The sequence below is a fragment of the Agelaius tricolor genome, unplaced genomic scaffold (assembly GCF_023055355.1).
Source record: "Agelaius tricolor isolate 1412-34295 unplaced genomic scaffold, bAgeTri1.0.p SCAF_2, whole genome shotgun sequence".
NCBI classification, from domain to species: Eukaryota; Metazoa; Chordata; class Aves; order Passeriformes; family Icteridae; genus Agelaius; species Agelaius tricolor.
In genome coordinates, this window is record NW_027269262.1 from 29,930,353 (window position 1) to 29,944,099 (window position 13,747).

Consider the following 13,747-nt stretch of genomic DNA (forward strand, 5'->3'; position numbering starts at 1 on the left):
TACATATCCACCAGCAGGAGCATGCCTTCACCGTGCATTCCACCAAGTGGGTTTTAATTGGACTGAATTTCTTCCAAAATTTCTTTTCACTCAAAGTTTCTCATCACTAGCTACAGAGAAAAAAGTATGCGAGAAGATAGGACAACAGCACATGCAGGAATGCTTTTGTGAAATGGTTCTCAAAAACTCAGTGCTATAATTTTACTCATTATCTCTAATGTTCTTGATAAATTGCTCCATGTACTTGCCATTTTTTCATATACATTTTTGCAAAAGATGAAAACAGTGCTCCACTGCAAGAATATAATTATTATTAACTTTAGACTAAAATGAGTTTCTCCTCTGTCTTAGGAAATTAAATACAAACAAATACCGATTGATTTGCAATTAAGCTACAGAGAAGCTCCCTATCCAACATATTCCCTACAGGAGATCACTAACATTCTCTTTTGAATTTTGAATTAGAAATAAACTAGAAAAAGAAATTCATATTCCAAAGCAAAGCTTTGAAGTTATTTAATACTGTCTGTATATCCCACACTTCTAACTTTTGCTTTTCATGTGCAGAGGACTGCCCAACAGGGCCACCAAAGCTTCATATCAAGTACCATAAAGAAAGAAGTAATCATCTTTTCTTCACAAAGGGAAGATTGCTTACCTTACATTCACAGGTGTGTGTGGATGCCAGTGTGGCTGAGCAGGATGTATATTAGGATGATACGGGGGCTGCAAATGGAAACATTGAACCTGGTTAATGAAATCATATTAAAGCTCCCAATTAACTTTTAACTTTTATTTTCGTGGTGAACCCTATAATCTCTAGTGCTTCTGACCTTCTCCCATGTCATTGAGCACATAGTGAAGCCTCTTGGTGCCGAGCCTGCTCATTAGGACACTCTCATGGGACAATGCAAAGAAAATTGCTCTCCTGTTTGACAGGCAACCTGGCACATCCAGTGCTTCTCATAGAAAGCCCATCAAAAAATGTCAACTTTGATCAAAGGTGGAGAGTAAGAAAGGTTATAAGAGCAGGCTTCAGGAGGTCTCCTGTCTTTGCTGACAGGACTTCCTTCTTATATCCACAAGATCTTGAAGAGAAACAGTAAAACAAAATCACTGGTGAGAGTTTTAATAAAAAGTGTTAAGACTAAGTTCTCATGCATATACAGAGTTTGGAAGCTTGCTTTTTCTCAGTACCTACTGACTGTCAGCAGCACAGATGAAAACCAGGTAATGTTTTCCCTGGAGTGTATAAAAAAAACCCCAACAAGCATTTGACCAGCAGGGAACTCTGTAAGTGTTGTGATGAGGGAGGTAATTGCAACTTGGAAATTGTCACGATCACCTGCTGTGAGAGGCTGTTTAGACAAAAGCTTGCTCGCAGAGCAGTCTCCTGGGGCCCATCACATTCACAGTCCCAAAGGCTTTAACTTGCACAGAAAGAAAAGGAAGGGAAAGAGGATGGCAAATGGAGTGTACTCAGCTTGCAGAGCATCCAAGAACACAGGGGAAAAAAGAGAAAACTCCTTAACCCCAATATGGTGCTGTTTATTTCTGACCCATCATAAAATCTCACTCCAGAGTAAGGAAAGGGGAGCAAAACAGCTGTACAAACTATAAAGAGCAAAAATATTTATTTTCCATAAAATATGGAAATGACCACATTTTCCTCTGTAACTGGTATGCTCTTACCTGGTAGTTATGGAGTTCCGGAGTATTTTTAGCACTAAGAGAGAAAAAAATTTGCTTTTATGTAATCAATACATCTACATCACAATGTTTTTTAGTTCAGGGAAGTACTACAGAGAAGTAAAATTCATATTCTTAAGGACATCATTATTTTATTCAAGATATACATCATAGCAGTTAACATGGGAAAGAGTGGTGTAAAACTTGTTTCTGTGCCTTAGATTTAAAAAACAAGAACAAATTATGCTTGATAACGTAGCATAAGAGTAGTTAGCAAAAAGGAAGTATGTTTTACTTTGGTCTGATTTCATATATAAAAATAATAAAAGAAATAGATTAAACAATGGAAGCAGACAGACCCTAAGAAGAATCTGGTGATGCATAATGAGACATGCCAAAGCAATTCATCCCACACCAGAGAATCTGTTTCTACAGCAGAAATCCTAAAGCAGACATTGTCTTCAGAATCCTTTTAGCCTGAAAACAGCAACTGAGAGGTAAAAAAAGTTGGGCAGTCACTTACCACAGTTGTGCTGCTTTCACAGGATTGTTTGCTTAAAAAGAAATAAACACAAAATCTTAAGACAAGTGAAATATCAGCTATTTTGCAGTTCTTGTTGGCTAAAGTGAATCCTTATACAGACATATTTGCACACAAGTGTCTGAATTTCAAGTGCAACCCAGTGCTTTCTAGTAATCCTGTGCAACATCATGAAGTATGAGGCAGACACAAATCTCCCTCTGGTCCTGCCAGAGTGAAAGCCCTTTAGAGATGACAGCAGACAAGCATATTCTTCCCAAATGCCACAACAGGACTTTTGGCAGAGTATGTTCTGCACAACCAGAACAATTTTTCCTCATCTTACTGGAGTACCATGGCAATACCATCAAGTCCACTGGAAATCATAAACTACCCCTTGCAGAAATTTTCACTATTTTACAGAAACCAGAGTATTCACAAAGCTGGCAATGGCCTGTGTCTTACTGCAGGGAATAATGGTAGCCAAAATAGCCCATCAGCTGGGAATCCTGGGAGGCACAGAGTAATCTTGAGGAATAAGGTCTTGGCCTCTGTCTTGGACAGGCTGGAAAGAATGGTGAAGGTGGCAGCTGAGTAACTGGGGGGTATCATCTCTTTTCCATGACTGTGTGTGTTTCAAGAGAACTAAAAAAACTTCTCAGAGAGAAAGTGAAGATCCAACTGACTGCTGAATGCAGGAAGTCAATGACACACTGCAGAAGTCTCAGAAGTGACAGAGCTAGGGGAGAATCCAACCCTTGTGGGTTGCATTTAGACACAGGGCTTAATGGCCAAAAGATGCATGAAAAGACAACCTACAGAGAGTTTTTGCATTAACTTAATAAACATGCTGTTGAGCTCTCTAGAAGACAATCACTTGGGTGTGAAAGAAGTTCTGATTGGCTGCAATGGACAGAGAACATAATTAAGCATAAGCCACACTTTCTCTCTTCTGCCTCTCTCTCAGAGACATAAGTACAGAAGCACTGAGACTCAAGGCAAAACCTGCAGGTCTGTCAGATCCTGTTACGGCAAGAATTAAATTTAAAGAATTCATTCTTCCACTTAGAAAATAGCTCACACTATATAGTTGACTCTCATGTCTCACATAACAGCATCTCACAGATGTATTAAATTTGCATTTCAGTTTAACTCCTTCCATGTACTAAGGAAGGAAGCAGGGGAAAGAGTTACAGCCTCTAGAAAGCATGCATGCTTCTCATCCTTTCTCCCCCCACTGTAAATGAGACAAAAATGTCCCCATAATACCACAAGGGCTGCTCATGGAACTGTAGTTTATATTCTGGAAATGCAAACGAGTGCAAAGACATTCTAAGGGAATGCCATCTCACCCTACTGTGTACAGCAGCCTTGCTCCATACAGCAACTATACCTGCAGGCTCAAGTAATACAGAATTTGGAGAGAGTTATCCTGCAGTGCTCCTTCCTAGGAGAAACAAAAACCTCAAGCTTTTTCTACATGGAACAAAAAGCTCAAGTTTTTAAAGACAAATTACAAAACCACAAGGGGAATTAATTCCTTGTCATTCCATTTAAATTCAGCACATCTCAATTCCCCGGGCATGCTAGTTAAGGTCAAAGTCTGGACAGGTGAATAACATGTCATTACAGTCAGAAAAGCCACAACAACTGCATAATGAGACTGCCCAATAACCCTAAAATTGTCTGGCTAGATAAGCAAGTCAGTGAGGCTTTTGGACACTGCTCCACCTCACATGACACAAGCAATTCTTCAAAAAAACATTACACGCTTTGCCTTAGTGGGTTTTCTGCAACTTTTCTTTCCTCCTCAATAGAGCAACAAAAGAAACCATAGGGACCTCCTCCACAGATGGGGGTGGAAGAATTAATTGTAGATAGAGATTAAAAACAGAAAAGGGAAACAACGAACTCTGGCAAAAAATCCTCCATGCATGTTCTGAGTTTCCAGGTGATCTGACGTACTCTTCTTTTTATAATGTGGTACAGATGTCATGATTGTAATGTGTCATTTATAGGATTTAATGGGACACCTGCATGACCAGCTCAGTGCACAGATGTCTAGAAACACTTACCCTTGTAAGTGGAATGCCTCCTAGAGGGGTATCTCTTGCTGGGCCTTCTTTCAAACGTGCTAGTTCTGCGTAACCTCGTCCCGTGTGTCGCTTGATATTCTGTCCTCCCACTTAAAACACAGAAACAGACAAAGTAAACTGCTGCCTTCTGCTGGAAGCTATACCTGCTCCTTTGTACAAAGATAAATATATTGCTGTTACTTCACTAGATACCTGAATCTGAAGCGTGATCCCAGCCTTATGAAGTCGGATCTACTAGATTTACTATTTGCTGGGGCTCGCAATCTGAAGAAAGCGTGGTGCTCCACCGCACATTTCCACAAATGTTTGCACGTTTTGGCACTGTCTAACCGGAAAACAAATGTGTGCTCTTGCTCTCTGCCCTAAATGCAGAAACAAAAGCTTTGGAAGTTGGCATGCATGATATTAGTTATTGTCCTTGGTAGGAGAAACACAGCCTGGGCCAACAGTGTGCTGAGCCTCCCTTGTGTTCTTACCAGCCTGAGCACACACCACACTTTGTTGGATCAGGCTCAAGTAAGGGAAAGAAGTTACCTGTTCATCATCTTCTACAACCACGAGCGTTAGTTTGCTCTTTTTAAAGTCCATTTTTGTGATTTTAGGCCTAAACACAAAAATAAAAAAGAACAGAATTAAAATAATATTAAAATAATTTTATTTCTACAACTATTTCACATTTGAGAGTGGTACTTCTAACCAGGCCAATCCACCTTGAGATTTAACCTTCAGATTTTAAACTTTGTAGATTCAATTATTAATTACAAAATACAGTCAAGATCCCATTATGCAAAGGAGAAAGATTTCAGCATTTTAACAAAAAGGAATATAACACAAAAGCAGATTACCAAAAGAATAAGCCTATTTTGTTGGCTCCTTCAAAGATCAATATGCCTGTTGGTGTCAGTCCAAGAGCATATTCACAACCATCTCTTCCCTGCAAGCAAGTACAGAATAAATAATCAAGCTGCCATGAGCTGTGTACATTTTAATACAGTAGTATTGCAAAATCCATAGGTCTTAAACTAAACAATAAAGTTGCCACATTTTTTAACATTGCAGAGCAGAAGAATGTGCAGCTGTACTGGGTGCAGAGTGGTATATTTTGGCAACGGGAGGCTGCAGGGTATCCTATGTGGGAGGAGGCCATGTGCTGCTCAAAGAGGCTCTGAGATCCATGGCGATGGACCCACACCAACAATGCATCCACGGCAGCCCACACCTCACCTCACCTGTTCAAGTTCCTGACAGGGGAAGGAGACACAACAGGAAGGAACTGAGGGACACAGGAAAAGGCATAGGAAAGGGATGCAGTGGGAGCACAGAGAAGCACCCTTGGGAGGAGTGCTGCAGGTGGGAATGACTTGGGAGGGACCACGGCCCATGGGACAACCCAGACCATAACAAGGACACTCCTCAGGGACTGACCCACACCAGGGCAGGGACCTCACACTGATAAAATAAAACATCACATGGATCTTACCTTAACTACATGCATATCTACACCATACATTTCTAGCCATTTAGCTTTGTTCAAGTAGCACAACTCAGCCTGCGCCGGGCTCTTTCCCCTATGAACATAAAATTCATGCTTCATAGTAAAAAATTTGTATCCACTTTAAATGCTTTCAGATTCATTCTCCTAACCCTTTTCTTTGTGTCCTCAATCTTAATGACACTAAATTTTAGCTTATGTTTTTACCATCTTCCCTCCAAATGAAAATAGAACAGAGGACTGAAAATGCAAAAAGGTCTAAAATTGCCAATAAGGATGAAAGTTCAGGTAACAAAGCATCACTGAAATGTACCATATTTATTAATAAAAGACAGGAAAATGAGTCTGCTACCACTCTGAACACAAAATTTGTTTGAATGAAAAAGGAGAGAAAGAGAGCGAAAAAGATTTATTTCTAACATAAACAGGAAAAAGACCCATCTCCTTAAATTATTACAAAATGATCTAAAGAAAAACCATTAAACCTAAATTACTGCCTGCCATTTCTAGGGAATGAGAGGGCTCAAAGCCTTTTTACAATACTTCTCCACTGACAAACATAACCCCCACTTCTGTTGAAAGCCTGTTGAAAGGATTTGACTTTGGAAGAGAAGAAAACCTGTTGCTAGAGACCCCACTCCCACACAGGTACTCTACCTGCACTCTTTCCATTTCTGAAAAATGTCAAATTCCATTGCTTCAGTCTGGTTTGGTGCAAACCTGAATTCAGACACGAGCTCTGGTGTGTGCTCAGGGTGCTCACACTCTCCCAACTCAGCTGAAATCAATCAATTGAGAAATTAAAAATATAAAGATCTTGGGATGACCAGAAATACTCAATTCCATTATCCCTACAAAGACAAGGATAGTTTGCATGTTCCTAAGCACGTTGCAGAATGCTTTAAATTAAGATCCATCCCATCCCCCCACTCCTGGCCCCAGTAAATTCAAGCCAGATTTCACAGCAGAAGTCAGATAAATGCATTTGCAGGAGCAGAGTAAGGTTGTGGTACAGAATTCTGACATTCAAGAATGTTATGACTGAACCAGCTCAACTAAAGCTGCTTCTCTGGATTTTAAAGCACTTATAGGAAATAAAATTTCTATTAAAAACAATCATCAATGCATCTTCTGTTTTAGAAGAGGTGACTTTGAAACTTCCTCTCATTGCCTACTTTTCACTCCCTAACACTTCCCATTCTATTGCATGCTTTGTTATTTGTACCACTTCAGGACAAGTTCAGGAGTTATGTTTCTATTCATGTCAAAACATGAAGGTAATACCTAGTCTCATTAAACCAGTGATAAAGCTGTGTGGTTTTTTAAATCACAGTGGTGGTGTGATATTCAGATTAATAATTTTAAGGAAACAAATGCTGAAACATTGACATAATTAAGGTGTCACTTTCTACTTATATGCTTAGGCTCTGGTGTTTTCTTTTCTAGGAGCAGAATACTTTCCCACTCCACTGAGCTCAGCAGGAGATGCAAGTGCTGAGCATTTCAGTGACTGGCACTCTTAACTGCCTTGTGTCTGTGACGGCTTTGCTCCTGGAGCCTCTCAGCTGTACTCAGAGGCTGCAGCGTGGCTTCCTCAGGACTGTGTGGCAAGCACCAGTGGAAAATACACTCTTCAGCAATACCATGTGTCACCTGACACATGATGTGATTCCCAACCAGGCCTCTGTCAGTCAGCACTTCTTAACTGTTTACTACTCCTACTACTACTACTACCAAAATAAAAATAAAAATGGAAAAGCATAGAGGGAAACTAAATCCCTTGAAGAAAACAGTTTTATTCCTTCAGGGTGCTTTTACACTTAACAGCTGCAAAAATTTCAGTCACAGCCAGACTTCAAAAATACTTAACAGGATCCATTAGTAGATAGGAAGTTACATTCAAAATCCAATCTGTTGGCTGATAACACCTACTAGGTGGTTTTGAGAACTTGAGCTTTGCTGAGACATTTAGCAGTCCTGAGGATATTAAAGAGATGAGTTCATTGGTCTTCATCTTTAATTACTGTCTCACACACATTTTTTTCTCTCAACAGTTATCTTCCATAGTGAGTTACAGTATTCTTATCTCTGTTAAAGAAAAGGATGTACAGATATCTCAGCTCCCTGGCTGTTTCATGAAAGCTGGAAGCCTATTTAACACAGATGTTATACTGGCAGTAATTAAACTGTCCAGTCTCCAGTATAGAAGAGGGAGCCACAGAAAACACATTAGCAAGGAGGACTTCAAGGGGAGAGAAAAAGGTAAGGATCTGAAGTTTGATGTGTTGCCAACCATCTAGGAAAAACATGGGAGATTTCTCTACTATTTAACTGAGAGAGGAGGTGGGGAGCAAAGGCTGACTGTGCTGTAAGGAGGATGTGTAGGGATGAGAAGAATCATGAGCTTGTAGGACAGAAGACACACAGAGAGGCTCAGCAGCACTCATATTTTGAAATGCAAGGACACAGCAGAAGACCCATCTCTTAATTTTTGTCTTCATTACATGCTTTGGCATGACTCTTTTTGGTTCTTTTTTGAGGGGGGGTGTGAAAGGTGGGGCAGGTGTATAACACAAGCATATACATTATCTGTGTTCTTCAAAAAATAACCTGTGGGATATTTTCAAAAGGATATTTCCTAGAAAGTTTTTGAAAACTCCAAAAATATATTTATTTTTAAATATATAGCTGATTCTTCTATACAGAGAGAAAAAAGTTTGCAGTATTCCATGAGGATGTCTTATGATTAGAACTGAAAATCTGTCAAGTGAGAAAATGTTTTCCTTTTTAATTTAATTAGCAGCTTCAAAAGTGTATCTGGTAAAATACTAAGAGAATACAACACTAATGATGCAGTTAAAAACTAAGTGTAACAGTGAGAACTCAAGTTTGATGACAGTATTTCCACAGATAAACCCTAAGTGAAGAATAATATTACCTATCTGCTTGGTATGTTACCCCATACTACAAACCAATGTTACTTGCTACAGAATTTCCTTCAAGGGACTGGCAACAAATCAACAATTTATGCTTGAAAGATGATTCACAAAAAAAACCCCAAAAAAACAAACCCTTGGAAATTGCTATTGGAAACCAAGAATTACTTGAACAGAAAACTCCCTTGATAAAAAAGAGACATGTATGAAATTTAAAGCTTATCTGTGAAAAGACTTTTCTTTCAGAGGGCTCAGACTACCAATGCCTAAATAGCAATTCATAGCTTTTCCCCCACTCTTAGGAAAAGCACACTAAGGAGCAAGACTGCATTTTACAAAGAAAATGTAGCCCACTGAGGAGGGAATAATCAAAATTTCTTTATACTTTTCTGCTTAATTATGTTTCCAATGTCAATAAAATGTAGCAAACTTGACATCAAAAATACTTATTATTATGTATGCCAGCACAGAGAATGAATGAGTTGCAATAATGAAATAATTTTGGACAAGCTTATTGCAATCATATCAAAATAGTGGAAAACTGAAACTGAAAAAAAAAAAAGCAAAAAAGTATAAAACAATGTTCCCACAGACAGCAAGGGTATTAGTTTTGGTAGATAGCTGGACAAATCATAAACATGATGGACATAAACATGATGTATTGCATTTACACAGTAATCACAGGTGTCAGCTGCTACCCAAAATTTTGAGGCATTAACCTATTATTGTTTGCTTGGACCAGATGTGAGGCTACTGGAGTTTTTATCTGTGGAAACATAAGCAACAAATCAAATTTGGGCTCCACATTTCCTTCACCTCAAAAAGACAAAAGGAGTCTGCCTGCAGCAGCTCTCTGCACATCTGCCAATCACAGTTGTGCCAACTGCTGCAGTAAAACAATCCACTGCCTTAAGATTTACACCTGTTGCTGCTTGGAACTGAATTCCCAGTTTTGCCTGTCAAGTTCATCCAGAACCACTGAGTTACTTCCATTGCTGTATTCAACTAAGCAACTCTGCCCAAGCTCTCTGTGTGCCATGGCCCAACCACCAGTGAAACAGGAAGAGAATTTTTCATTTCAATTAATGTTGCTGCTGATTTGCTTAGAATGGTCCAGCTCACTGCACTTTCTTTTAGAAAAAAATGAACTTGATTTAAGCTTCATTACAAAAATTTCCTCCCCATCTGCAAAACAAATTGCTTGAAATGGAACAAATATTTGTATTAACATGCTTGCAGCAACAAAAAACCACACTGTCCTACAATGACATAATGAAACCCAGTATACTGGAATTGCTTTTACATAGTGAAATCCTTGCTCCTGCCACTAAGAAGTGATCTTAGTTCTTACCCTCCCATGTAATTCTCTCCTCTCCTGTACCTGCCACTTCCTCCCTCCTGCCCTGTAACCATCTCCTGAGTCACCCACTGTGGAGGCTTCTTCTCCCAGGCACAGTTCAGGCAGCAGGAAGCCCAAATTCACAGGCACCCACCTCCCACAAACAGTGTGAAGGGCCAGCTGGCTCTTCAGCCTCAAGTGGTAACACTTGAGCATGCACCACAGCTTCTCCCTCAGCAGGGAGCTATTTTGGGTTCTTCTTCCCTGATCAGCCCTGGGTTTCCATGAAACTTTTGTCCAGCCATGCTTTAAAGTCTCCCTCCCCATACCAGGTGTGCTGATATTGGCTAATGTAGATCAGAAGGTATGAATGGAGGCAAGTCAAGAAAGTCATCTCCCTAAAATTCTCCTCCTTGGGTAAAAGAATGGCATTTCTATATGATCAGTAAGAATGCATTAGTAACAAAAGAAAAGAAACCAGTAAATGAGTTTTTCAATAAATTAGGACAAACCACTTTCAAAAGATTGCATACCTTGAAGACACAGAGCTGCTAGTTCAACAGCAGTTTCATATGGGCATTTCAGTCTAAAAACAAAACAAAAACCAGAACTATAAAAAATCCCATCTCTTGGCAGTGAATTCCTCTTGCAATTAAACTGAAAAGAAGCCTGATACAAAAACTGGAAACATTAACTTCCACAAACTACTCATGCTATGAAACATCTACAATTAATTGTTTCTTGTATATCATTATTTCCTAAGTTGGTACATTCTGATTAGCATTAAATATGATACACTTCACTATAAATCAAGATTGAACTAACAGAGAAAACACTAAATCAACTAAGGAACCATTTTTGCTTTAACACTGTATTTTAGACTATACGACTTTGAGGTTTTTTATTTCTGTAATTAAAAAAAAAATAGTGCAAGTGTGAATGAATATTGGTCACAGTAGGAGTATAAAAACACAAAGTATTTTTTCAGAGTTGACCTGAACAAAAAGTGTTGCACTTCAACTTTCTCATCCTCTATTTCACCCACCATACTGAAATTATGTGGCAAGCCCATGTTACATTTTCAAGTCATAACACCCAGGACAGTCTTCACTCTCTTTAAACACTTCCATCACCTCATCAATCGATCAAAATCTTTACCCATTCTGTTTGTCAGTAATATAGTCATGATACACACAAAGTCCTATATGTCTGTATTCTAAAGAAAAAAAAAAATGCACTAGGAGATTAACTATTATACATTCTTTAAATTACAGCTGCAAGTGTAAAAAGGTACTTACTTCCCTGAAAGAATGTCTTGCCGGAGCTGTAATACAAACAGGTACCTGACAAATAAAAAATTCAGAAAGTCAAAAGTAATTACAGTGGCATCCTTCTAGTTCCATTGGCTGGAAGAATATTCCAATTCATTGAGTAGTAACAGCAATTTGAGTAACTTGCTCTTTACAAAAAAAGGGCCTTTGGGATCACACAGACACACCCTGCAAGCTTCAAAGTTCCCACGGCTTCCACTAAAATCAAAGAGAAGATTTTTTTGTCCACTGGTTGTGTTCAAGACATTGCCCAAAGTCTTGCTAATGTTTAGGATCTGCTCTATCTGAGCATACACCACAGCAACCTAAATGTTACTAACACTGCAGTGTTCTCCTAAACTTGGGTCTCACCTAATTCAGGCAGGAATCGAACTACAGTATCTAGAAACAAACCACAGATAAAGGCATGTGGGCTTCAGGGCTGCCTTCTCAAACACAAATACAGAACATGGAAAAAGTCCAAATTGGGCAAAAGGAAAGTTTCATACCAAAATGTCACTTTAAAATAGCAGAGTTCTGAATAAAAGAATTCTGTAGACCTCACACATTTATTTAATATGCCAAGTAGGAATTTACAGCCTTCACACTGTTGTAGTATTTTAAGCTGTTGCTTTGCTAATCTTCAGTTGTAGGCATGCTTCACTGACACCACTCAGAGCTGGGCTCTGAGGCATGCACAAGTGCCCTGGGTCATGCAAGGGGTGTGTAGAGGACAGGAAGGCAGAGGCAGGCTCTGCACTGCTCTGGACACTGTGGGGTGAGGCTTGCAAAGATGAGTGACTCAAGAGAAGAAAGCATGAAGCACTCCTGAGATCCCAGTAAACGCAAACACAGACCTCTCTTGTCTTTACAAAGAATGCTAGAAAGACAAAGTGGGGTTTTTTCATCACAGAGAATGGGGAGTGAATGTGGTGAAGGACAAACAGTTGAAACCAGAAAGGGAAAACAGAAATGAAAAGGAAGATTGAAATTTCTCATGATAACACTAGAGCAGAATCAGATTTATCCACGTTAGCTCTTTGATACATCTCGGATTCACATACTTGGCTAATACCTGACTGCCAATCAAATCTGGGTATTTGCATGTGTAGATTAAGGGTAGACAAGTATACATCCAGTTCTTATTGATAGTCTGGATCATGCACAATCCCATGAACTCTTCTAAACTTGCAAGAAGACTCGGGGCAGTGCAGCTATCAGTTTCAGGGGGCTTGTGCAGTGCTGCAGCCCCATTCTGATGGGTATGGCTTATCCTTCTTCTTTTTCTGTGCACAGGCTGGCAAACACTGGCATCTCAATTGTTGCTACTCCAAATCAGCAAGATAACTTAGAAAATTCTCCACAACACAATGTACAGACGTGTTCCTCTGTTGTTCTTCTAACTAAACTAACTAATCAAGTCTCACAGAAGTGACAGAAGATGTCTTCCAAAATGCACTGTATTTCAACTGTGTTTTTAAACAAAAAAAAAGACAGAGCAGTTTTAATGCTTACCAATATTGTGTTAATTATGAGAATATGATGTTTTTAGCTTCACTAGAAATTGAAGTCTACTAGAAAGCAGATCTCCAGAAGGAATTTTAAACACCCCCTACCTGAAAAGTTCATAGTTACTGTTAAGGATGATTTTCTTCTACTTGGAATTATTTTGAGTATACATCTTCACTTTTCACTCAACAAGCTACATGAAAAATATGATCCAACTAGCATAAAGACTCTTAAGAAAAACCTCCATTAATTGAAAGCATTAAAAATTGAAGAACTATAAAATTCTTAAATTCAAAATTACTTTCCCCAACCAAAAAAAAAAAAAAAAAAAGGGCAAAAAAAAAAAGGCGCCCCAATTTTTCTTACACAGTTTCACAGTGGTCTTCTGTCAGGCTTAATTAAAAGAAATTGTTCACAACACTGAATATTTAGCTGACTAAAGTGTTTTTCTAATTAAAATAGTCTTCTGAAATGTCACCTTTCAGCAATAATTAGATCACAAGGCATCAGAGGTTAATACTTTCAGACAAAATGTCTTACTTGATCACAGCAATGATCACATAGCTCAGAAACCCAATCTCACAGTGACTAGGATCATATGCTTCAGAGCACATAAGAGAGAAATCTTGTGGTAGACAGTAATGCCATAATTTGACCACAGGGGAAATGTAATACTTGTCAGACATGCACCCTGATGTATGAAGACTTACATCAATTTCCAGAAAACATATATTATTCCTACTAATTTAACTCCATTTTCTCATTAGAGATGTCCATAAATCATCCCGATTTTTGGCTTGTCTTAATATTTTATACTTAGCTACATAAGTGGCAGGGATTTCTATAAGTTAATCAT

General features: G+C 38.9%; 1 protein-coding gene across 7 annotated transcripts in view; it reads right to left on the reverse strand.

Moving 5' to 3' along the window:
• The window catches only part of EPB41L4B (erythrocyte membrane protein band 4.1 like 4B), a 194,265-nt gene that overhangs the window by 90,046 nt on the left and 90,472 nt on the right, over positions 1 to 13,747 (reverse strand). For all 7 annotated transcript variants that reach the window (XM_071455149.1, XM_071455126.1, XM_071455107.1 and 4 more), the window contains exons 5-15: positions 11,371 to 11,415; positions 10,606 to 10,658; positions 6,455 to 6,575; positions 5,786 to 5,873; positions 5,151 to 5,239; positions 4,840 to 4,909; positions 4,498 to 4,667; positions 4,285 to 4,394; positions 2,213 to 2,243; positions 1,693 to 1,726; positions 659 to 726 (exon numbers count right to left, since the gene is read on the reverse strand). In XM_071455149.1, the coding sequence (XP_071311250.1) occupies positions 659 to 726; positions 1,693 to 1,726; positions 2,213 to 2,243; positions 4,285 to 4,394; positions 4,498 to 4,667; positions 4,840 to 4,909; positions 5,151 to 5,239; positions 5,786 to 5,873; positions 6,455 to 6,575; positions 10,606 to 10,658; positions 11,371 to 11,415 (879 nt within the window). The remainder of the gene's footprint in view (positions 1 to 658; positions 727 to 1,692; positions 1,727 to 2,212; positions 2,244 to 4,284; positions 4,395 to 4,497; positions 4,668 to 4,839; positions 4,910 to 5,150; positions 5,240 to 5,785; positions 5,874 to 6,454; positions 6,576 to 10,605; positions 10,659 to 11,370; positions 11,416 to 13,747) is intronic.